Source organism: Aspergillus piperis (genome assembly GCF_003184755.1).
Source record: "Aspergillus piperis CBS 112811 unplaced genomic scaffold BO85scaffold_20, whole genome shotgun sequence".
Classification (NCBI taxonomy): Eukaryota; Fungi; Ascomycota; class Eurotiomycetes; order Eurotiales; family Aspergillaceae; genus Aspergillus; species Aspergillus piperis.
This window is the reverse complement of record NW_020291610.1, coordinates 380,881-403,519: the sequence shown is the minus strand read 5'-3', so window position 1 is coordinate 403,519 and position 22,639 is coordinate 380,881. Positions and strand designations below refer to the sequence as shown.

Here is a 22,639-nt window from a genome sequence, read left to right as displayed (position 1 = left end):
CTACTGAAGCTTCTCACCCGCCTCGATGGCTTCTAGGCCACCCCTACCCCCTGTCGATGACTGAGATGAAGGGCAGAGTTTCCCTTCTGGGAACTCGTCAGGAATTGGTGGGTTGGCTAATCCGGATGCATGATGCAGGGCCTCGAGTGATTAGATTGAAATATAACTCGTCCCTCGTCTTGAAATCCGTGCCAAAACTTTGCAAGAATCAAACCTCAAAGGAGAGACAGAGGACATCGAAGAAATGCCGGACAATATTGAACTCACAACCACCAAGGGTGGAAATAATATTTCCACTGTATTCGCTGATGAAGGGCTTGCCAAAGGTCATGTCGCTCAAAAGTATATCGGCACTATGGCCGACCAAAGGGATATGCAGGCTTTGGGAAAGGAACAAGTTCTCAGGGTTCGCTATCTTTATACTCAGTTGTAAGACTTTTTCTAATGGCGTTCCCAGAGGAATTTCCGGTTCATTTCAATCATCGCCTTTGGATGTACTCTAATTGCTTCATGGGAAGTCATGTTGACGTAAGTCATACTGTTTTCTAGGACTTTTTTATGATGCTGATACTGGGACAGCATGATGAGCTCGCCTCTGGTTGATGGTGGCACTGCTGGCTTCATCTGGGGATTTGTCGTGGTTTCGGTTGGTGTGTTGCTTCTGTTCGCCAGTTTGGCGGAGATGGCTTCCATGTGAGTGCACGCACTTCATCATGCAACTGTAGACCAGCTGATCGCTTCATAGGGCACCCACTGCTGGTGGCCAGTATCACTGGGTATCAGAGTTTGCACCGAGGAAGTACCAGAAGTTCTTGAGTTACATCACTGGTATGTATAGCTACCCGCTGAGGATGGCTGAGCCTAACAAGCCCGGTCGCATCTAGGATGGCTCTGTGCCACGGGCTGGGAATGCGCAATTGTGTCAATTGCTTTTCTGGCAGGTACCATCATCCAAGGACTAGTTATCCTCAATTACCCAGATTATGTTTCTGAGCGGTGGCACGGTACTCTCATTACAATCGCCATCACCCTTTTCTCCGTTCTCTTCAACACCTTCCTCGCCAAGAAGCTCCCTCTCGTTGAAGCCTTCATCTTGATCCTCCACGTTGCTGGGTTCTTCATTGTGATTATACCCCTGTGGGTTTTGGCACCCATCAAGGATGCAAAGTCAGTTTTCACCCAATTTACAAACGGTGGTGATTGGAATAGCAATGGTACTGCAACGATGGTTGGTCTAATCACTGCTATTACTGCCATGATTGGCTACGACTGCACTGTTCATATGTGTGAGTAAAGGCTCTGGCTCGATCATTTAGACATGCTAATACAGTACGCAGCCGAGGAAGTTCGAGACGCTTCGACGACCCTTCCCAAAGCTATCATGGCGGCGTGCTCCTTGAACGGGGTCTTGGCCTTTGTCGTTATGGTCACATTGTGTTTCACCTTAGGTGACGTGGATGAGGTCCTCGACTCCGCTACTGGGTATCCTTTCATTCAGGTCTTTTTCAACGCCACCAAGAGCTACGCAGCTACAAACGCAATGACTGCAATTGTGACCATGTCGCTTATTGCCAGTGTTATTACTGAGGTCGCTACTGCGTCGCGTCAACTTTGGTCATTCGCCCGTGATGGGGGCGTCCCACTGGCTAGCTTTTTCGGTCATGTAAGGGTTCCCACCTCTTGATTAGTTTCAGCTTTAATATACCAGTACTGATGGGCAACAGGTCAATCCCAATTGGAACATCCCCCTCAACGCTGTTCTGGTGTCCCTCGTGCTTACGATGCTGCTATCACTCATCAACATCGGCTCGACTGTCGCCCTGGATGCATTGATTACCCTCACTGTCGGAGCATTGTTGAATTCCTACATCGTCACTGTTTCCTGTGTCGCATGGAAAAGAATTCGCGGGGAACCATTACCCCCACATCGGTGGTCACTAGGCCGATGGGGACTTTGGGTAAACCTCGGGGCCCTGGCTTTCCTCATCCCGGAGTTCGTTTTCGTTATGTTCCCCCTTTACTCGACTGTGGATCCCGAGAACATGAACTGGAGCTCACTCATGTATGGCGGCATGTTGATTTTTTCCATCATCTACTATGCGTTGTACGGGCGGAAAACTTATGTGCCGCCCGTGGCCCTGGTCAAGCGCGAAATCTGATTTGGCCGTTCATCGGTTGGAGTCGTTATTGCTGCTGCATGGACACGCCACCTCTTTCCGTTTTCATGATCCTGGCGCAGTAACAGGTCGACGTTGGCGGTCTCCACCGCACCGGCCTATCGCCTGCATCAGTGTCGCAAGTGCCTGCGCATTCGTCGCTGGCGTAATGGAGCCCGAACTATGTTTATTGGCGAGTAGTATGGAGGATGGCCAGAATGCTATTCCTTCCTGACTTCTGCCCACAGTGGGGTTGAAATCGAAAAGTTTTCTTTCTACCGTATGGTTTGATTCAACCGCTGGTAATACTACAAAACTCAAATGACAGGTTCTGATTACATCTGGATTCTAATCTCAATTTCATATATCTCGGCGATGGCCCGGCCGGATCTTGTTCGCCAGATGATCCCGCCACGGCCCACCGGAACAACACCGGGAGCTTACCAGCGCTTCTCTCACGAACCCTAACTAATCCGGGCAAGTCCCCCGACGATCAACGGGAACGCCGCTGCGGACACATTCCCCGGAGCGTTCCTTGTGGATCCGGAGGATGCCCGCTCCTGTTTGGTATCACGCCAATGAGCACTACGTTTATGAAGCCAGGCAGTAAGCTTGTTAGTGATCTTGAGCTGTTATATCCCCGAGGCCAGCACCTTTCATTTGCGCTGGTCACAATAAAATCATGTTCAGCTTCTTCGAAAGAACACTCGGTATAAACACTAGCACGGATAGTGGCAGTCTAGTCAGGCTAAGGGGTAGCTAGTCTGCCATGGTTTGAGACGGATGCGACATGATTGCGTGTTACAATCATACTAAACTCTAGGGTAGTATGATCCCTGCAAGTGCTTCCTTCTCCGTTATTAACTTTTCTTTGTAAAGGGTCGGGTTTAGCTACTCGCAACGCTACTCCGGAGTACAGGGGCTTTGGATTCCGAATATCAGCCGTAATGAAAAGGCACCGTTCGTTTCTCTCAACCGGCCATTATATGAGGCTGGACCACAAATCCTTTCAGGAGCTCCAGCTGAGCCTTTTGTACTATCACTCTGGCCAATGATAGGTCTCAATTACTCGCACACTGGAGTCAGATCCCTGATAACCTATCTGACCAGGCCACCATAGTCTTGAGCCGGAAGAGATGGCACTATGGCGTTCGCTTCGGAACATACCTCAAGCCTGCATACAGGCCAGTTTATCTACCGGTCTTTATATTTGGGAGACCACGCATTAGGGGATCTTAACCTGATCTCTTGATTTCCCCAAGGGCACCGGACGATAAGCGACTCACGGTCGCTTGCTGAGCCTCTGGGTGGCTCCCGGTCATGACGGCATCTGGGAAGCCCCTTGTGGTCACTGACGAGAGTCACCATGCCGGCATTGTCATTGTTGTTGGGACTTTGGCCCTGATAATGACATTGATCTGCTTGGCTATCCGTGTGTATGTCAGAACAATACTGAGCCCGGGGTTTGGACGAGATGACTACCTATTATTTGTTGCTACGGTAAGTTCCAACGTTGTCTCCTGTGATACAACTTCAAAATTGATACTAACTACAGCGTTATGGATAGTCTTTCGCCATTATTCAGACCTCACTCGTCATGTCAAACTCTGCCAAAGGGTTCGGGACATCTATAAGCCTTCTTTCTTCAGATCAGGTCGTGAACGTTCAGCGGGTACGTTGTTCAGAATCTGGACCGTGGCACAAATTAATCAGAAATCATGTCCATGCAGACGATGGCTACTACAGATACTTTGTTCTTGATTACCGCGTTCCTGTCCAAGTGCTGTGTGCTTGGGATGCTCTCGCGGCTAACTCCCCAGCGCATTCACCATTTCATTCTTTACGCGATACTTGGCTTGAGTATCTGTTGGGTTCTCTCTTCAGTCCTGATCATCCTTGTCAACTGCGAATTGAACAAACCATGGGCAAGACCCATAGACCACTGCACTGGTTTGGTAATTAATCCTCTTGCCCCATATCCCTACAGTTACACTGACCACACCTCACCAGTTCCAAAAATGGGAATACATCGGTGCAACGGACAGCATCATTGAGCTCATGCTCTTCCTATTCTCGATCCTCCTAGTCAAAAGCCTGCAAATGCCAACATCTCGAAAAATTATCGTCCTCTCTTCTTTCGCCGTTCGTTTACCGTAAGCAGTACCCATAACCCACAAACACCACCCTTCTGACCCCATTACCTACACTAGTCTCATTATATTCACCTCTCTACATCTATACCATCTCAAGAACTATGCCTACTCCACGAACCCAACCCTAGACATCATCGACAGCTACGTCTGGACCCAAATGGGCATGAACTACTCCCTCATCGTATGCACCTCCTTCTGCCTCGCCCCCTTCATGCGCGCCATCAGCGTCACCTACGGCAACGCAGGCGAAGTCACCCTCGGCACCAGCAGCGCTAGATCTAAGTCAGGCAAATACGCCCGGGATGTATCGAAACAACAATCACAGAGCTACGCCTTGCAGTCGATGGATAATCAGGATGAGGCAGGCCACGGCTTGAACAACCCACGACGCTCGCAGCCGACCTTCGTGCCGGAGCAATCGGCTGGCATTTTCAACGCTACTGTGTCCGATGGATGTAGTCGAAGAACGGATGGGGATAGCGTGGCTAGTTCGGAGAGCACGAAGATGATTATTAAGAAAGATGTCGAGGTCACTATTACTCATGAGCCGAGATAGTAGTTATATAAAAGTTCTTTTTCTTTTGTTGGGGTGGTGGTGGTCGTAAGTCGTAGACATACATTCGATTTCTGGTCTACTTTCTACTGGGCATTGCCTTCTATCAGGGAAACTTTGATAGTAAGTGACAGTGAGTATTTTTTATCGAACACGATTGCTGTGAGTGTTGAAGGTCGATTCGTCTGATGTTATGTCTTATATGTTCTTGTTGGAGGATGCATCTGCACTGGAGGCTGAGGGCCTGAGGCAATAATAGGTGTCCTGGGCGCAGTTCTGCTGGGCCTATCCGAAGTTACTTGTTCCTTTTCATGAAGGAAGTAGGGTAAGATGAAATCCGAGATCTGAGAGATGGAGTAGTATATTTTGGTAGGTAGATATTACTTCACATGAGAATGGAAATAGTAGTGTTTATAATACATCAGTAGTTTTTTTCAGTGACAGCGTTCGCTCATCAAAGATGTCAATACATAGTAGGTTAGTTATATGCCATATGCCTGTTCTGAGTGTGCCAAATTGTGTCTGGCAGCGGTGGAGGAGGGTGAGATCTGGTTCCACTGGGAGAGAGAGAGAGATACGCGACGTTGATGCTCCACCTGTTTTGCTAGATGTGCTGCCGCTCTGATCCTATTACAGCATTTATCATGCTTGTAGTGAGTCCTGGTTCTGACCTCAGTGAGCAGTGTTTACCCCGAGTCGCAACATGTTAAACTCGAACATCTCATCAGACTTGTGAGACGATAGGTATAGATCAAGCCTCCGGAAGTCCCTTGCTAGGGTCCTGCTTCTGACCCTTCCAGCCGATATACGGCCATCCCTTGGGAAGAGAAGAGTATGGCGGGAGAACATAGCGGCCAGCGCAGTCTCCCTCCGTCGGACAATCCAAATTGCATAGTCCGAATACCTTGCAGTAGCATTCTTCTGCCGTGGGACAGTAGACGGGGCCCTTGCCGAAGATCACTGTAGGAGTTAGTCAATTTCCCTTATCGTTGGGATAAGTGTGGGACATACTGTGCCATGAGTATTCCATGATCCGTCCACTGAGATCATCGGGTAGCGTCGTCTCAGCCAACCATTTGCGGTACCGCACATAGTCACTCTTAGGCCGCTCGCGGATCTTCCAGCGTGTGACGGCGAATTGCGCGCAGCATGACACCCCCACTTCTTCAGGGACCTCCGCGCCGGGAAACAGTTCCATGAATCCTGTCTTGAAGTACTCGCCTGCGTGGACGTCGTTGCGATGCGTATCACTGAGGGGATGAATCTCCGCCGGACAGCCCAGGACCCAGGCGCAGCGCAGATTCACGTAGCCTTGTTTTTGGAGATATGGGACCTGGAAGTTGCGAAGAACGGGCACACCATCGTAGTAAGGGTCGTCGTTGTGCCATTGGTATCGTTGGGAATGGATGAAAAGAATCGAGTCGGGAAGATTGTCGTAATTATCGATTATATATCTGCAGCAGTGAGTTGGTGCGCCCAGAACCGGCCAAGACACAGAGGAGACTACTCACGTCAGATACACCATCGATTCCCTCCCCTTATTCAAAGCCACCGTCAACGGCGCTTTCTTGTCGTCCGCCACGTAGATGCTTTTGTGCCACTCAGGAAAGTATGTGTACAGCCATGAGACATCGTCTCCCTTCATACTAGCCACCACCATGTCCTTGTCCAAGGCCTGGGGCTGTCGCGAAGCCGAGGCGGACGGGGAAGCCTTCCCCGACCGCGAGTCCCGATGCGGGCCTCCCTTCACCGCATCCTCAGCAGACGTCTCTGACCGTTTGGGATCGGAGCTCCCAGCGAAGAAGAGGAAGTATAGAGCGTAGATGATGAGAATGGTGCAGAAGATTGCTTTTTCTTGGTTGCGCCGGCGCGGACTGTTAACTCCGCCGCGGAAGAATAGCATGGCTGGCAATGGCGGCGGCGGGACTGGCACGAAGCGGGGAAACTGTGATCATATGCTGCTGGATGTATGTATGTATGTCACGGAAGTCAATTGAGCGTCAAATCAGCGTGACGGGGCAGGGAACATGGCTGCACGGTTGGACGATCGCAGACGGTCGGGGGTCGGTGAGGTCGATGCGGGCGGCGGTTCGAGGGAGTTGACCGACTCGGGGAGATTTTGCGGTGGCGCAGGATGAGGGTGAAACGTCGGCCGTCGGATGAAATAATATAGGAGAACCACGGAGGCCCCGGAGGCGATAGTTGTTGCAACCCGGGGATGCGACAGCTGGCAGGATGGGAGTTGTGGTGGACGAAAGTAAGGAGAGGAAAGATGATTGATGGCCGCAACTGCAAGTGGAGGAACAGCGCCTCCACACGTGCTTTATCTGCTACGTAATAAGATCTCACTGTGTTTCTTCTTTCACCACCATCACCACCACTGGGTTGCTCTGATTATATACTAATTACTATGTACACTTCTCCCGTCCACTAATCTGACAGTCGGTCTAGTTATAGCAGGCACTCGGAAATCGCGAAAAAGTACCACAAGTGAGCCAGAACGCTCACCGTTGCTTCGCCTGCATTTCCCGCCGTTGAATTGATTCCCTCGATGACTTCAATATCCGACGCCGTGACACTGGCTCCATTGCCACTGGTGATCCAGTATTCCGGACTTGGCTGACTGAATCCAAAGTCCATGGGTGGCACCCGGGGGACGATGTCGTTCAAGTGTGTAACACGGAAGTTGGCCCCAGATCCCTGACTGGTGATATGCTCAGCCAGCGCATAGTTTCCGATTCGAGGACATCCGTAGGTGTACTATTGACTGTCAGAACCCGATTGTCGCTCCATCACCTTTGTGAAGGACTCACCAGCTCAACGCTATACCCGTCATTTCGCAAAACTGTCGCTCCCAGCGTAGCCAATGCGCCGCCCAAACTGTGCCCGGTGAAGTATAGGGTATAGCCCGAATACGTGCTCATCGCAGACTTGATCTTGCTCGTCAGTTCGTCGGCAGCGGACTCCCATGCCTTCCAGAAACCAGTATGGACCTTGCAGCCGGTGCAGAGGTCGTCGTTATCTTCCAGGATGAAGTCAAGATTAGCAATCCAGTTCTCAATCGTGCTGCTTCCCCGGAAGGCGACCACGAGCCGCTTGTTGGTGTTGTCCGCGGCCAGGAAACCGGCTGTGCCTCCAAAGTCGTTCGTCCTGTTCAATTAGCTGTGCTCTATGTCTGCGATCTGAGTGACATACAGGTCGAACTCCAGCAGCATTGTGGTACTGGCCTCCTCGACTGATGGACAGGCGTTGGCCGTGCATGTCAAGTTGGAGTCTTTCGAGTCGATATTATTCGAGCAATAAGCTGCGGCAGACCATTGCGCGAACAGTTGCAACTCATCCAACGTGGAAGTCGAGACACCTATTCACACCTTCATCAGTGCTATCCAACCATCTCAAATCGGGCACACCTACTCCGCACAGCAAGCGGTGCCGGCGCGGCAGCACCCAGCGCAGCAAGCGCTGTCAAAAGCACTCCAAACCGTCCAGAGAACATCTTGCGGTATACAAACAATCGAGGCGACCAAAACCTTGCGACCAACGGGCTTCTGCAATGCACACACACACACTGCCTCAATCCAACTGCACCTCCGATCTCCCTTTTATACCCATATCATATTACCCACCGCGATTCCCCATCAGGGGCCTCAGGGGGGAAAAAGCAAGAAGCGGGGTAAGTCAGACAACAATATTCACCCAAAGAGCACTGTCACGATAGCAGATGAAGCCAGCCATGCAATCAGGCACCGTATCTCCTCATCCGCATCCTTTGTTCCGGGTCGGCGGTTGTCCGTTGCGCAACTGGGGTTGCCAGTTTGGCCCCATCTCCATCCGGAGCGGAAGCCCGGTGGGGATTAACGGGCTGCTATAGCAGCCCGTAGACAAGCATAGTCTGCTCCGAAAAGTTAAATAAAGTAGATGTTGTCTGAGGATGGGCGGTGTCGAAGGATCTACTGGCGGAGAAACGTGGAGGGCGTGGTACTGCACATGAGCAGTAGATTGAGATGGAGATGGAGATTGGGGATACGGCCATGACATGTGCACAGGCCGAGGTAAGTAGACCGAATCGAAGAGCAAGTAATCGGGAAATCGTGTTACGAAATCTGAGACTTCTTCACATGCTGTTACTGTTGCTGTTGCTTGTCAAGGGTTGTGGTTCGTGACATGCAAGTAACTAGTGGAGTTAGTGACTTCTTGTCACTTTGCCGATCACTTGCAGCGCTTATACTCATTCAGACTATGATACATACACACATACTATAGATGGGGGAAAAGCACACAAACAATCTATGTATGTTACGAAAAACTAAACATGTCCACGTGCCCATAATCAATACCATACTATCGAATAAGTAAGTAACTTTGAGAAAAAAAATAAAAAGAAAAGAAAAGAAAAATGAAAATACCTCAACTCACTATTGAAACAATACTCATCCCTTATTCCCGGCCCCCAATACTACCTTACCTTCCCAAGAACTCTCACAGTTTTAGGATAGTAATACAACAATAACCTAGTTATAGTAAGAACATCTCCTATTACCTAACCAAGTCTACCACGTAGTAACTACTCAACTACTAAGTCAATCCATTACCTACCTACCTGAAAATATTACTCATTCACCTAAAACTAATCTCCTCACTTTCATCCCGGCACTTACACCACCCACACAGCACTAGGTATTTACTTTGGCAGCCTAAATAACGAACTAGTTAATTAGTCCCGCTGCCTTACGAGTCCCCTAGTCCACAACCACCACCAACAAACGTCCGGGCTTCCCGGGCTGCGGGGTGCAGCCTTAGTATCCCGTACTATAAACCCCGGGGTAAGTTAACTAGTTAGTTAGTTTAGGGGACGGGAAGACGGTGAGGTGACTCCCTTCACTTCATAATATTATTAGTTAGTTAACTAACTACCTTGCAGAGTTTGTTAGTCTGTTTGCCGGCTTACTTGGGTAACCCCACTTTCTCCCTTCCTTCCTTTCTTCCAATCCATACCGTGTGTGTGCGTGTTGGTTGGGATTGAAGGATTCTTCAGACTTTTTGGTAGTCCGGCTTGTGATCTGCAGTCTTTAGTGTCGGGGTGGTATGGCAGGTGACTATCTACTTTTAGGACTATTAAGTGGTTAGTGTTGTCGAAAGTGATGGTGTGGGATGGATGGATGGATGGATGTCTTAGGTACTTGTGGAGTACTTGGCCTATGGTTAGGAGGAGCAGTGGGTGTGTGCGTGCGTGGGCAGGTGCCGTTATGTGCCTGTGCTCTGTCTCCGTATCTACTATCTAGCAGTTAATTCGGTCGTTCGGTGGTTCTCGGGCTTTTTGTACCAGTGATATAGCATTTGTAGCGGTATGTACTGCCAGTATCGGGAATGTATCATCTAAGCACATGGCAACAGTGGTATCTGCTCAAAGGATATATTGACTGACCGCTACCTGCATAGCTAATTCAAGAACAACAAATGAAATGATAATGTGATAGAATGAAACAATCAATCCTCGCTCCTGGAACGCCAACCAGACTCACATCACGTCTTTTGCATAGCATAGAAGAGAAAACAAAAACAAAAAGAAAAGACAAAAAGAGAGAAGCAATCCACGGAAAAGGAAAAATGCCCGAGCGGATCAGCAGGGGTCCGACCCAATCCAGCCAGGTAAACTATCTCGTCACTGCCATCCTTCATCGGGGAATAATCGGAATAACAGCTCATGCCGGTTGAGTTCAAGACATGACAATACTCTCAACTACGCACTAGCCCCATTCTCGCCCTCTCCAGATGGGTAATCCGTCATTCCCTCATCCTGTCCATCACCGCTGTCCCCGGCCAGCACCTTCGTCCGGGGGATCTGATGGTCCGGCAAAGGCGTGCCCGGCGTCGCGGCAACCACGTTGTCGTTCTCATCGACGAACTCAAAGTTGTACCTCGACAGCAAGTGCGGGATGGCCGAGAGCTGCGGGCCATACCGGGCCGTGTTGTCGTATAGTTCGAAGAGTGGGACGGCAAGGAGCTTCATGTTCTTCGGGACGGAAAGGACCTCTGCACAACACATGTCAATCAGACCATTCTTCCCTTCTCACGCGCCATTAGTATTCATATGTGGGGGACGGAATGCTTACTCTTCTTCGGCAATTGAATGAAATACAACTTCTTGCACTCCTTCGGCCTAGTCACATGTCCCGGCAGGAACGGGTACATGAAGGTCTCAAAGTTCGGCCTCCACCATTGCGCCAACGTGTCCCCAATCTCCCAGTCTTCATTCACGCCTTCGCCCGAGAACTGCGAGCCGACGGGCGCGAGACGCTCATTGAGTCGTTTCTTGAAGCCCTCGACTTCGTCGTCTTCGAAGTTGAGGTAGTCACCGGGACTAGATACCATAAACAATGTAAGTAAGAAACTCGAAGCTTCATAATCCACATGGTATGGAAACGCACAGCTTGAAAAACGCGTTGGCAATCTGCAGCATCAGCACATGAGGATGGTTGTGTTCGTGGCAGACGAGGACACCCTCGCAGGTGCGTCTCATGCCATGTAGGTCGTAGTGCTCCTCGAGACGTTTTAGACGCGCCAGCACGGACGGGTCCTCCTCCGGTTGGGTTTCCTTGGTGCCGAATGTGTAGTTGGAGAGGGGGTACAGGCGGATTGTTTTGGGTTGTTGCGCGGAGAAGTCTTTGGGGATGATGGGGCTATTATTCAGGACAGGGTCAGTGGTGAATGCGTGGAGAAGGAAGCGGTAGTGAGGTAGGTCGGTGGCAGGACGTACGGGCGCGAGCTTTGGATCGCTGTCGCGGTGGTGGTCGACATGGTGAACGCAGGGGAAGCCAATGCGCCGCGAGTATACAGGCTGGAGGAGTCGAATGCTGGATACGTAGCCAGGAAGTCAAGAGCGGCTGGAGCTCTCGGGGTGGTGGATCGGCGATGATGGCGGAGCTGGGCTCGGCGTCGGAGCGGCCCTCCCGCGAAAACATTCGACCGCCCCGATGCTCGCAGTCTATTAGTCTACTAGTCTTAAGACTACAAAGTAGCAACCATGGGGATTATAGGTCGAAATCATCAGATGGTTTATTCTTTGCTGATTCTATTCTCATTTATCAGAGTAAATCTAACTCAAGTCACAACCTAACCCCAAACACAGCCCCATCCCTCCCATGCAACAAGCCCACGCCAACTATGCAAACCCAACAATACAACATCATGTCTATCAATGCGACGGACTTCCGCCCCAACATCCAACTCAATCATGAAGTTTAAAGCTTGGCGTCAAAGTCTTCAAATTCGCTCAGATCGGTCACCGGGCTGGGTCCAGCACTGACGGCCAGACGAGCCTTGAACTCGGGAACATTGTTGATGTAGGTAGACTGCTGGAGGTCACCGTTCGTGCCATTCGGCTGGACAGCTGTTCCATCACTCTTAGGCTCGATTCCGGCTTGCTTCAATTGCAAGCCCAGGCTGCTTTCAATCTGCGCGATGACGGGCTTGGTTTGCTGCTCGGAGAGACTCATACCAGACTCGAGGAACGCGTTCAGAGTGGCCAAGATTTGAGCCTCGTCGCCGCTCGACACGTCGACGGTCGCAAAAGCAGTGCTCAGACGTTCCTGGTCAACAGCGAAGCCAGCCGCCTCCAATTGCTTGCCGAGGAACGAAACGACCTGGGCCTTCTGCTCCTCAGGCTTGGTGGCGTGCGCATGGGCACCGGCCTGGGCTTTGAGGTGAATCGCCAGCTTAGCCCGAGTCGCGGACTTGGGGTAGACGAATTGCTGGTAGAACTGGATGAGGTCGGCCTTGGTCAACGACCGGACGTTCGCAGCATCGCTTTCGTTCTGCACGAAGTCGAAGTATTCCGAGCCAATATGAGACCAGAACCGATTAGTCTCAGAGCTCAAGTTCTTGAGTTTCTCCAGTCGCTTGTTGATAACACTGCGCTTGTGGCTCTCAAACTCTTGCTCGGACATATTCGCCAGACTCTTTCCGAAACCGGTCAGGAAAGCGTCGATGCGAGACTCGAGATAAGCAGCATTGCGCTCACTCTGGATGATCACACGGTATCCCATGGTCGTCGCAGAGTAGCGGGCGCCACTCCAGACAACATAACCAAGCTGCTCCTTGCTCCGCAGTTGGTCAAAGGCAGGCTCATCCGTCATCTGAGCAAACAGCAGCAGCTTGGCCCGCAGAGCATCGTCGTCAAGCTTGCCAACGAACAAGTAGTATTCAATGCAGTGGTTGACGTTGGCGGGATCCTTCAGGGCACGCTCGTAGACATAGTTGGCGCCCGGGGGAAGGATCATGTTGCGTCTAACGTGCCACTGCGATTCGGGCAGCGCACGGCTCTGAAGAGTCGACTCCACCAAGTCGGTCATGCGCAACGCATCCTCCTTGTACAAGTTACCGTGGGCCAGGACTTCGATGTGATTCTGGCGGAGAAGTTGAGGGAAGAAGCATGAAACGTCCTCTGCCTCGATGTGTACCAACTCAGCGGCATACTGCTCGTTGAGCCACGTCCTTTCGGCAGTCAAGTAGCGCGTGTAGTCGCCAACCTGATAGAACGGTTGCTGGTACTCTGCGTTCTTGTAATTCCGAGTCATGCGCTCTTTGATGATGTTGAAACGATCCGGTTCGATCACCAGGTCCCGCATACTGGTAAGCACCTTTTCAAGGAGAACCGACATCTTATCATTGTATCCGCCAACTGAGATATCGAGGCCGAAAAGGCTGGCAGACAACGAATAGTCGAGACCCGCAAGCTCAGCGTCGTAGGAGTACTCGTTCAAAGCGTCGCGAACCAGCTCGCAGTAGAACTTGGTCTTGACCAGGTTTGCCGGGGTAGCATACGCCAAGGGATTCCTCAAAGTGACATGAACAGTCGCCTTAGGGACCCAGAAACGGTCATCCTTCTTGTACCACAATCGGACATGGTCATCATGACGGATCAGCTTGGGGGTCTTGGCCGGCTCAGACACCTCCTTCTTCTCCACTGTGAGTCTGGTAGGAACGAACTCGTTCTTGTGTGGAATGTGGAGTTCGGACAGTCTACTCTCGGGAGAGGTCTCCGCAGCCTTGCGGATGCTGTCCATGAAGTCTTCCGGAATATCTTCGACCTTGTACTCAGTTCCGTACCATTTCTCACGGCAATTCCAGTCACCGGGGTAATCCTGGGCGACAATCACCATTCTGAAGTTATCGGGTCGCAGGTACGACAGCGCCTTCTTGACCAGCTCGGGTTCGAACTTCCGCAGGAGGTTGCCGCTGAGAAGCCATTCCCTAGGGTAAGGCTTCTGCATCACGCTGCTAAGGCGACTCGTGAAGCGACTGGCGGGGGACTTTTGCTTAAAACGGAACTCGACTTCAGCCAGGTTCTTCATTTCATCGAAGATCCACTGCTGGGGCTCGCGCTCCTTGATCATGCCGATGTACTCAAATACCACCTTGGTGACCTCGCGATACTGTTTCAGACCTTCGGGAGTCAACCGAACGGAGATGGTGAAGAAGGCGGAGCCCGGGCAAACAGGCATAACACCTGCGGACAAGCCGTTTGCCCAACCCTTCGCTTTGATGTAGGCCAGGATGCTGCCTGGACCTTCATGGCCGATCAGGTGGCTAAGATAACGGCTTGGTTGGGATTCGAACAACGACTCTTCATCCATGAAGGGAAAGTACAAGTCGAGCGAGCGCATATCCATGACTGGTTTGGCGAAGATCTGTTTGCCCAGATGTTCCGGTAGGCAAGGTTGAACGTGGTCCCAGCGGTTCTGGGGAAGATCTTGGTTCTTCACATGTTTGAATAAGTCACCCACCCACTGCTCCATCTCATCCAGAGAGTCCCGTCCCAAGACCACCAATTTCATGATGTTGGACGAATAGTGCGCCTGGTAGAATTTGATAAACTCCTGTCGGACCTCCAACCCCCGCTTTTGCGGCTCCTCTTTCAGAGTCTGCAGGTTCCCGGTCGAGAAATGGTGGTACGGGTGGGCAGGGTTGGACAAACTCTTGTTCAATTGCATCAACCGCCACAGGTCGCTCTGCAGGTTCTTCTTATTTTCCGAATCTACTGCCTGCAGCTCGCGGTCCAAAGTCGACTCGAGGAACAGGGGCTCTACGAAGAACTGCGCAAAGCGATCCAGAGCACCATACAGGGGAGATGTGGGGTGGTTCGGCTTTGCGGGTGTGTCTGTGCCGTTCGATGTTCCATTGGCGCCGTTAGGTGTGTCGTCAGTGGAAGCCGTGGTGGCACCGACCTCAAAGAAATAGTTCGTCTCGGTGGCTGCGGTATAGGCGTTGGAGGAACCGGAGTTGGATGCTAGGTACTGATTGTAGGCATTCTCCTTGGGATACTGCACAGGGTTAACATGTTTCCGCATAAGCCCAAGCGGACAAGGGGTCTCGTGTTCCAAAGGGGGCCACCTACCTTCATGGTTCCCATAAAAAGCAGGTGTTCTACCGCATGCGCCATGCCCGGCATGTCGTCTGCGTCTGAAAAGTTGCCGACATTGACATTGACGGCCGCACTAGCCTTGTCTGTATCGGGATCATGTACGAGAAGAGCCTCTAGTTTGTTCGGCAGGCGAATGACACGATAGGAGCGATCATCGAGCTCGGGCTTCTCCAACTGCTCAGCGAGGCGCTCGATAGATCCCATGGTTGCGGTATGAGAGAAGAGGCGAGCACAGGAAGGGAGGGAATGCGAGACAAGGGCGTGAGACGAGCGCAGGGCAGGAGATGAGGAGTAGCGCTCGTTCGGTGTGGGGAAGCGTGGCGAGGGGTAGATAAAAGGAGGGGCAATCGCCGCAGAGGCGCCTGACTTAGAGAAGGCGCGAAAAGCTGGGGAGCGAAGATATAAAGGCACTCGAGAGTTCCACAAGCGGCGTGTTGCAGGGGACCTTGGAGGCATCCAGAGAAAGGAGGGATCGGTTGCCGGGAAGCACCGCTCGGGGCGCAGGCGGTGTTGGGAAAGTTGCCGGCGTGAAAGTGAAAGGGGTAAGGGAAGTCCCGAATTTGAAATTAGCAGTTTGAGAACTAAACAGAGCAAATGGGGTTAGCAGAACGCCACGTAGGAAGAGGTGAAGGGCAAGCGAGGCAATTACCGGGGTCAATGGTCGAAGTATATCTTGTGGCACGAAGGAGGGAGAGTGACTTGTCGGTGGCCATCGGCGGGAGGCGATGCACAATGCATGATGGCTTGGGGCTTACTAGGCGGTGAAGCCCCGCGATAAGGCGGTCAACGTGGGATACTTCATTGCATATTGTCTGTTGCCAGTGAATTGACTACTCTTTTACTTTTCTGATGTGAATTAGATCTCTAAAGATGTTCTGCTCCTTTGTCGAACTGGAGCACCAACTACTAGTAGCTGGTCTTTCACCGGGAGGCTATTAGTAGCACTACTAGTACTGCAACTATATACCTCGGCAACTCCGCAGCTGGATATCTTCAATGTCAGTGCAGATTTCAATTATCAGTCCACATTCAAATTCATGAGTCTCAGCATTCGATCGGGTCAAAGTAATAATATCTTCTCATAAACTAGTATTATTTCTTTTAGGTAGTATTCATTATAGTGATCATCTAGTATCTTCACCCAAATTGCATTGTCTCCGCTTACTGAGGTGTATATCTAGCCGACTACGGCGAGCACCCTGTTTACTATATAAATAGATGCATGCAGCAACTGCAAACACATTGACAAATACACGAGGATACATGTAATGAATAAGCCATCATGTCCTATCATATCGTCATCGGCACACTGATTGGCTCTCATAGAGGCATGCTTCACTGAGAGCTAGACCGTATATTCACTACTCCATATTTTCTTATATATATACCAAACACAGACACTATTACTTTCCAATGAAACAAACTACTATCATGTAATAAAATCTTGCCCTACTCTATACTAATCTCCGTGATCATGACATGGCATACAATCAATCAATTCAGCTAGTGACATATCTACACACACTCCTCCAGATATCCCACAATCAATTAATCAATCAATGAATTCCATCCCCAAGTCAACACAAATAACAACATCACTTTAAACCCCCAACCCAACAATACTCAGCCAACTCTAACAACTATCTGCACAAACCGTCAAGATCTCATCCGCCTCATCCTGACAACTCCTCACGACACTTCCAGCAGGGGGCACACCCCCAGCCCAACAAACACTCTGGCAGCTAGCATCACTCGAGACGAGACTAACGACACTGCCCGAGAACGGATCGCCATAGACATCCGAGATATCATAAAACACGTTGCCCGAGGAGGTATCCAAAGTGTAGGCGTAATCCGTCTGCGGAGCGCCGCTGTACAGACCGTTCTCCGTGGTGGTGATCTTCAGGGCGACGCCACCGGAGGTCGAATCGTAGTAGAAGGCCTCACTGTAGCTGGAGCCCGGGTCGATGGTTTGCATGCTGCTGACGGAGCCGCCCACGGACCAGAGGTAGATGGGGGAGGTGCAGTTGTTTTGCACGATGGCGGAGCCCGTGGCGGCGGTTAGGGGGAGGAGGGGGAGGAGGAAGGAGAGGAGGGATTTGGTGGTGAGATGCATTTCTGGTAATAGTAGTGATTTGAGTGGGTTTGATGGGAAGGTGTTGTTGTGTGTGGATTGTTGGATGATGGGATAGGATTTGGATGGAGGGAGGAAGGGTGGGTTTATATGTCTATTTATTTTTCTAGTCTGTACAAATAGAAGCTACATATATTTATGGAGTGATGAGAAATAATAGTAGCAACTACATCATCCCACCCATGTCCATAACAAAGACATAGGCATAGGTCATAATGTCTCACATCTCCTCTCCATCTCCATTGCCAAGTACATTAGCAGTCCACCAGATGCGTTAGCAGCACATAGTACCACCCCATAATAACACCCACATCTATTCCAATCGAACATCATCGAAGCGCACAATCCTCGTTGAATCAACTGACTTGGACTAAAACCCAACCAATGGATTCTATCTCACCGCTTATATTCAGGCGTCCCAAATCAAATATTGAACCTGCAATAATCTTGTCATGAATTAAATAGTGCAAGAGACTCAATTCGGTCCCGTCCGATCCGTACATATGCAAATATAGGAAGTTTTGCAGTGCGACTTACCCCGCGGGGTTCGTGCGTGAGACATTAAAGTTACATTATGTGGGAGGGAGAGAGATAGGTGCGTATGGCTACGATTACTTTCTGTATGTTATGGTCAGGTGCATAAGTAAGCACATAAGCAGCGTGATGTCGGATGTAAGTCATGATAGGTATCACGATCCAATCATGAGATTCGGCTGTGGAGGAGTCATGGATGAACTACTCATGTATGTCTCAGTTCGGTTGCGGAGATTCGGATGATCGGATGGGGTTTCCTTGGCAGGAGATTAAATAGTCAGCGGGTGTCTGCAGGTTGCTCGTATTGCAGTGGTTTCTGGTTAGTGGATGAGAGAGCATTGCTTTGTAGGCGAGATAGTCTAATATATTGATGGGAGGCCTTGCGTGGGTTTTATCTCTTGTTGTATGAGGGGTTTCTAGATAGATGTGGTTATGGTGTTATGCAGCAGCCTGGACAACAATGGATGGGATGAGAAACTGTTCTTCCTGCCCGGCACACTAACAAATTCAAATATAGGGCTACCCTATAATTAGTGTGGGATATGTCAACAACGACAGCGGAATGCCTTATCATGAAGTATGCTCAACCAGTACCCTGCATCTCTACTAGGTACAATTGCAATGATTGTCCAAGACAAAACCGAACTTCCCACCTATGCATAGATCCAACACAAACAAAATTACAACACACACTCCACTTAAGACCCCGCTCAGCCCGGCACCGAACGGGGCTCCGCCTGGTTCTCCTTCGTCGGGGACCGGCTCTTCGACTTAGGTTTCTTCTCATCTTCCGTCTCCTCGCTATCTTGTACGTCCGCACGCTCGGAGATCCATTGGTATACCTCCTCTTTGTGATGCATGAGCATCTCACTCAGACTGGCTTTAGGCGATTGGACGAGCTGGCCGTAGCGCTTGGATGGCTTGCGCCGAGTCTCCACGTTGTTCCAGACGCCGTGCGTGTGCGAGACAAAGACAAGGGAGTTCTAGTGGATGTGAGTATGGAACCACAGGAGCTGAAGGGGTCGGTCGGCTTACATCTTTGTACCACCGCGACAGCCAGACCTGGGTGTGGGAGGCTATGGCGCGAACCGGGTTCTCGGCAACGAAGGAAACAACGCTGTTCACTCGTTTATACAATGTTTCTGTTCACTCGTTAGCTGCTGCCTCCCTTTTCGAGGATAATAACTCACCTCGGTTGATCAGTAGGTTGGCTACTCCGTAGAAGGCATTGCCTACGCCTATGAAGAAAATCTCGGTGGCCTCGCTCGGTCTGCAATTGTCAGTTTCAGGCTGCCTGTTGATAATCTCGGCATCACTAACTCGATATAGTTATCCCACAGGTAGCCCGCCAATTCCTCAGTAGCCGTGGGCCGATTTTCGTCTTCTTCCTCGTATTTACCGGATGACTGTATGGATCAGGACTCATTCAACAGCTGATATAGATCACCGAGCTTACAGGATCGATTGTCACATGCTTAGGGATATTAACGTCGATGACTGCATACCCCTTGCTCACAGTCCACCCAATGTATTCCTTCATGACATCAGCCTACTACTGTCAGCACATGTACAATATTATGGCGCAGACACATACCAGCCAGCAGTTATGGGCTTCCAACTTGTTGGTGACCGGATGGGGCAAACCCATGATCTCAGGACTGCGTATGGTTAACTAAACGCTTGATTTGCCGACAATTCCTCGGCAGCGAACTCACGGATCATGAAATATCACTACAAGTGGCACGGCTTGATGATAGTTGGGGCTGCATGGTGTTAGCAGAGCCAAACTCGTTGTGGTTCTACTTACCTTGCTAGAACCTGGTTTTCGAAAGACCGGGAGATGGCAGTACGATATATGAAGAGAGATGTGAGCTTGTAGTTGTCGTAAAGTTGTTTTGACTGGTAAGCGCGTATAACATCTGCAGAAGTTAGCATTGCCGGGTAAGGGGTGCGGGATCTTACCATGAAGCCTATCGGTGAAGAGCCCATCCTGAGGAGGCCCTTTAGGGTACATGCAGTGCCAGTAATGCGACTGGATCATCATCACACGCCGTACAGTTGTGGTGGCCAGAGCTGAAGGTGAAGTGGTATGAAGTCGGTCCGGCGGGTCTCCCATCAGCGTCTTTGTGACAGCGAGTGCGGACTTGGAGATAGACCTGAAGTTATAACCACCCTATCATTTGGTTAGCCTACAATGCTCAAACAACCTCTGTGTGCGCATACCTCGAGACAAACAGCAACCTTGCCATTGGCAAGCGTCATGAGCATGTGTGTCATGTGAGCGTAGCACGAAGGGGTAACAAAACATCCACCAAGCTCGTCGCCTGCAGCCGCATCAAACCCGGAGGCAACTGATCCATGTTAGAGATACACACCCACTACTCGAGTCCTCACGTACCGATGACAAGGTCCGGGTTGAACTCATGGGCAATTGGCATGACAACTTGTTGAAAAGCATACATATAGTCACCATCGCCCATCCCTTGGCTCGGCCAGGGTATATTTACGTTTCTTAACATGTCAGAGAAGCTTCCACATAACAAAAATCTAGGAGCATACCTTCCAACGCCCGGGCCTTCACCACAGTGATCCCAGTCACCTTCTTCCCCTCCAGGATAGAATTTCCCATCCTGATACACATGGAGTGAGATGTATAGGATATTAGGGTCATCATAGAAAGCTTTTTGAATACCATTTCCTAGAAGAGTGAGTCAGATACTTTCATTCCATGCGTAATATGAGTCCCTAATTACCGTGATGCACGTCCCTAGTCGGTCAGTATCTCCGCAGATTTAAGTGAAAAGGGCTAAGCATACCAGTCGAGAATCAAAATCTTTCTGCAGCTATCACCCAGTCGATTCTGACAAACACGGGCTGCTACAGAGACATTATTGAACAGACAAAATCCCATAGTTTTGTCGTGCTCAGCATGATGCCCCGGAGGCCGGATCACTGCAATGGCGTTCTTGACCTTCCGGGTTGCAACAGCCAAGCATGTCTCAATCGCGCCTCCAACTGACAGAATCGATGATGCAAACGTCAATTTATTAAAGTATATCGAGTCACGTGTGTGTTCCAATGCAATGAGCTCATCATCAGACATGTCTGTTAACCGTTAGAGAACCAGAACCCGAAAGACATTGAACATAGGTCTACCTTTGGTGCTTTCTACGAATGCAAAATGGTCAGGCGTATGAATCAGCGAGATCTCCGCCTCAGTAGCATTGCGAGCATTGATGCGCTTCAGCGGTCGTGAGACAAGCGGACGGCACGATTCGGGATCATCGACTAGTCCCGCTCGACAAAGTTCCTTGTAAATGTAGTAGATGCGTCGCGGATCCTCTGGATGAACGTCCGCTGTTGGCCGCACTTCACAGTGATAACGCATCTGAACGTCATAACATAACCCAGAAGGCAGTGAGGCGATGGGAAGCCCAGTGCGGGCTACAGTATCCTCATCAGTCCAATCTGAGTTGTCTTCGACAAGACTATCTTGCTTGTCAAAGTCTTCAGTAGTGGCGTCGCCCGAGTCTGACTTGGGCAGGCTTTTAGGTGGCGAAACTCCCTGATCTTCTGCCGATGCTGTGTTCTCAGGCCTCTGGTCTCCCGAGTGTACAGACAACGGCAGCTTCATGGTCGGACCCAGCAATGGCGGTGCAATAGATGGATCCGAGCTACCATTGAGCTGGCCAGCACCCTGGCTGCTGGGCCCATTGCTTGGCCATTGATGTGAAGAAACAGAGGTGGGGTGGTGGGAGCCGACCTCTCCCATGACGGTGTCTTCGTCCTCATCCATTGCCATGGATATTGGATGTGTGAGAGCGCCTAGTTTCTTCCTGACTGATGATTTACCAGTGCGCAAATGTCATGGTCAAATGCGCAGATTAGGATCAGATAATGTTCACTAGACGGTGGAGTTCCCCTCAAAAGTAACACCGGGAATACGACGAATGCAGATGGCCCCAAAGCACAGGTGGCAGACAAGTGAGAGATAAGTAAGAGATTAGACTAAGTTGGTCGGGGTTGGAGCCTTGCGAACCAGCACACAAGCAGAACCGAGGTCGCTGTATGGAGAGTTGAGAGAGCACAAAACAAGGGAACTAGTAGATAGTACTAGGTCCGAAGCTCAGAGGCTCAGCCGCGACAAGACCAATGCAAGGAGGACCAGGCCGTATCAGAAGAAAGTGAAAGCGTCGCAAAATACAACTTGAGGCCAAGTCTAAAAGGCCACGGGTGGCTGTTGATACGGTAGTCACCGCAACGCGCACACCAGCATAGGAGATCTGGTCCAGGAGTCTTGGATCAATGTAGCTCTAAAATCCGTGGTCGAGCTGCCCTCCACGTGACTTGGATGGCCGCGGACACCCCTCGGTCCACCCAAAAGTACCAAGTGAACACTCAAGAAGGGGATATTGAGCTCGTTTCGTTTCTTGAAGGTGGTGACGAAAATCTGCAATGACTGGGATGTGGCATGGACCAAAAGCCCGTGGTATCATTCTTCTTGCACCGCTAGAAAACGCCGAGAAAATCCCGCGGCTCGCCGAAGTCGATCAAGCATACGCATTCCATTCACTGCAGAGCTTAGTCACCACCGCAGCATTGCATCTGGGGCCGACGTTATCAACCGGTGCATGCTGAGAGAACTACTACATGGCCAATGCTACCAGGTCTCTCCCTACGAAGTTA

General features: G+C 50.6%; 8 protein-coding genes across 8 annotated transcripts; 2 read left to right on the top strand and 6 right to left on the bottom strand.

Moving 5' to 3' along the window:
• Positions 1-244: 244 nt before the first annotated feature.
• On the top strand, positions 245-2,159 carry BO85DRAFT_491451 (amino acid transporter; the record flags this gene model as incomplete). The annotated part of the gene is made up of 7 exons (XM_025663718.1): positions 245-406; positions 458-528; positions 580-693; positions 746-828; positions 885-1,286; positions 1,338-1,663; positions 1,725-2,159. 7 exons carry the CDS (start codon positions 245-247, stop codon positions 2,157-2,159), a joined length of 1,593 nt encoding a protein of 530 aa, XP_025512118.1.
• Positions 2,160-3,059: 900 nt separating this feature from the next.
• Positions 3,060-4,956, top strand: BO85DRAFT_140897 (uncharacterized protein). Its single transcript, XM_025654073.1, has 5 exons — positions 3,060-3,656; positions 3,724-3,828; positions 3,887-4,111; positions 4,167-4,309; positions 4,367-4,956. Exons 1-5 carry the CDS (start codon positions 3,477-3,479, stop codon positions 4,863-4,865), a joined length of 1,152 nt encoding a protein of 383 aa, XP_025512117.1. The 5' UTR covers positions 3,060-3,476; the 3' UTR covers positions 4,866-4,956.
• A 244-nt stretch (positions 4,957-5,200) lies between these two features.
• Positions 5,201-7,134, bottom strand: BO85DRAFT_523037 (DUF3431 domain-containing protein). The gene is made up of 3 exons (XM_025665311.1): positions 6,374-7,134; positions 5,874-6,316; positions 5,201-5,822 (listed from the first exon to the last, which is right to left on the bottom strand). The coding sequence occupies exons 1-3, from the start codon at positions 6,763-6,765 to the stop codon at positions 5,614-5,616; spliced, it is 1,044 nt and encodes a 347-aa protein (XP_025512116.1). The 5' UTR covers positions 6,766-7,134; the 3' UTR covers positions 5,201-5,613.
• Positions 6,868-8,358, bottom strand: BO85DRAFT_491448 (lipase family protein; the record flags this gene model as incomplete). Its single annotated transcript, XM_025663717.1, has 5 exons — positions 6,868-7,089; positions 7,371-7,622; positions 7,676-8,012; positions 8,058-8,223; positions 8,277-8,358. The coding sequence occupies 5 exons, from the start codon at positions 8,356-8,358 to the stop codon at positions 6,868-6,870; spliced, it is 1,059 nt and encodes a 352-aa protein (XP_025512115.1).
• Positions 8,359-10,259: 1,901 nt separating this feature from the next.
• BO85DRAFT_452560 (cleavage and polyadenylation specificity factor subunit 5) lies at positions 10,260-11,754 on the bottom strand. The gene is made up of 4 exons (XM_025660849.1): positions 11,620-11,754; positions 11,291-11,542; positions 10,976-11,223; positions 10,260-10,895 (listed from the first exon to the last, which is right to left on the bottom strand). Exons 1-4 carry the CDS (start codon positions 11,658-11,660, stop codon positions 10,603-10,605), a joined length of 834 nt encoding a protein of 277 aa, XP_025512114.1. The 5' UTR covers positions 11,661-11,754; the 3' UTR covers positions 10,260-10,602.
• Positions 11,755-11,900: 146 nt separating this feature from the next.
• BO85DRAFT_452558 (a-pheromone processing metallopeptidase Ste23) lies at positions 11,901-15,865 on the bottom strand. Its single transcript, XM_025660848.1, has 2 exons — positions 15,259-15,865; positions 11,901-15,184 (listed from the first exon to the last, which is right to left on the bottom strand). The coding sequence occupies exons 1-2, from the start codon at positions 15,739-15,741 to the stop codon at positions 12,104-12,106; spliced, it is 3,564 nt and encodes a 1,187-aa protein (XP_025512113.1). The 5' UTR covers positions 15,742-15,865; the 3' UTR covers positions 11,901-12,103.
• An 827-nt stretch (positions 15,866-16,692) lies between these two features.
• On the bottom strand, positions 16,693-17,510 carry BO85DRAFT_452557 (putative BYS1 domain protein). The gene has a single exon (XM_025660847.1). The coding sequence runs from the start codon at positions 17,399-17,401 to the stop codon at positions 16,919-16,921; it is 483 nt and encodes a 160-aa protein (XP_025512112.1). The 5' UTR covers positions 17,402-17,510; the 3' UTR covers positions 16,693-16,918.
• Positions 17,511-18,336: 826 nt separating this feature from the next.
• hdaA (histone deacetylase hdaA) lies at positions 18,337-22,219 on the bottom strand. Its single transcript, XM_025660846.1, has 15 exons — positions 21,110-22,219; positions 20,770-21,058; positions 20,707-20,720; positions 20,513-20,651; positions 20,352-20,464; positions 20,177-20,304; positions 19,916-20,126; positions 19,761-19,872; positions 19,669-19,716; positions 19,548-19,611; positions 19,410-19,502; positions 19,274-19,359; positions 19,144-19,223; positions 18,989-19,095; positions 18,337-18,936 (listed from the first exon to the last, which is right to left on the bottom strand). Exons 1-15 carry the CDS (start codon positions 21,753-21,755, stop codon positions 18,664-18,666), a joined length of 2,403 nt encoding a protein of 800 aa, XP_025512111.1. The 5' UTR covers positions 21,756-22,219; the 3' UTR covers positions 18,337-18,663.
• Between the last annotated feature and the right edge of the window lie 420 nt (positions 22,220-22,639).

What these genes read in the sequence shown, in the direction of transcription:
- BO85DRAFT_140897 (XM_025654073.1), top strand. Translation starts at nt 3,477, where the DNA reads ATGACGGCATCTGGGAAGCCCCTTGTGGTCACTGACGAGAGTCACCAT. An exon ending in ACCTATTATTTGTTGCTACG is followed by an intron (nt 3,657 to 3,723) that starts GTAAGTTCCAAC and finishes CGTTATGGATAG; the next exon opens with TCTTTCGCCATTATTCAGAC. An exon ending in TCTTTCGCCGTTCGTTTACC is followed by an intron (nt 4,310 to 4,366) that starts GTAAGCAGTACC and finishes TACCTACACTAG; the next exon opens with TCTCATTATATTCACCTCTC.
- BO85DRAFT_452560 (XM_025660849.1), bottom strand. Translation starts at nt 11,660, where the DNA reads ATGTCGACCACCACCGCGACAGCGATCCAAAGCTCGCGCCC. An exon ending in GCGATCCAAAGCTCGCGCCC is followed by an intron (nt 11,543 to 11,619) that starts GTACGTCCTGCC and finishes CCTGAATAATAG; the next exon opens with CCCCATCATCCCCAAAGACT. An exon ending in CATTCAATTGCCGAAGAAGA is followed by an intron (nt 10,896 to 10,975) that starts GTAAGCATTCCG and finishes TGTGTTGTGCAG; the next exon opens with AGGTCCTTTCCGTCCCGAAG.
- BO85DRAFT_452558 (XM_025660848.1), bottom strand. Translation starts at nt 15,741, where the DNA reads ATGCCTCCAAGGTCCCCTGCAACACGCCGCTTGTGGAACTCTCGAGTG. An exon ending in TTTTTATGGGAACCATGAAG is followed by an intron (nt 15,185 to 15,258) that starts GTAGGTGGCCCC and finishes AACCCTGTGCAG; the next exon opens with TATCCCAAGGAGAATGCCTA.
- hdaA (XM_025660846.1), bottom strand. Translation starts at nt 21,755, where the DNA reads ATGGCAATGGATGAGGACGAAGACACCGTCATGGGAGAGGTCGGCTCC. An exon ending in ATTCGTAGAAAGCACCAAAG is followed by an intron (nt 21,059 to 21,109) that starts GTAGACCTATGT and finishes AACGGTTAACAG; the next exon opens with ACATGTCTGATGATGAGCTC. An exon ending in AGCATGTGACAATCGATCCT is followed by an intron (nt 19,360 to 19,409) that starts GTAAGCTCGGTG and finishes TGATCCATACAG; the next exon opens with TCATCCGGTAAATACGAGGA.
- BO85DRAFT_523037 (XM_025665311.1), bottom strand. Translation starts at nt 6,765, where the DNA reads ATGCTATTCTTCCGCGGCGGAGTTAACAGTCCGCGCCGGCGCAACCAA. An exon ending in GAATCGATGGTGTATCTGAC is followed by an intron (nt 6,317 to 6,373) that starts GTGAGTAGTCTC and finishes TCACTGCTGCAG; the next exon opens with ATATATAATCGATAATTACG. An exon ending in CATGGAATACTCATGGCACA is followed by an intron (nt 5,823 to 5,873) that starts GTATGTCCCACA and finishes TAACTCCTACAG; the next exon opens with TGATCTTCGGCAAGGGCCCC.
- BO85DRAFT_452557 (XM_025660847.1), bottom strand. Translation starts at nt 17,401, where the DNA reads ATGCATCTCACCACCAAATCCCTCCTCTCCTTCCTCCTCCCCCTCCTC.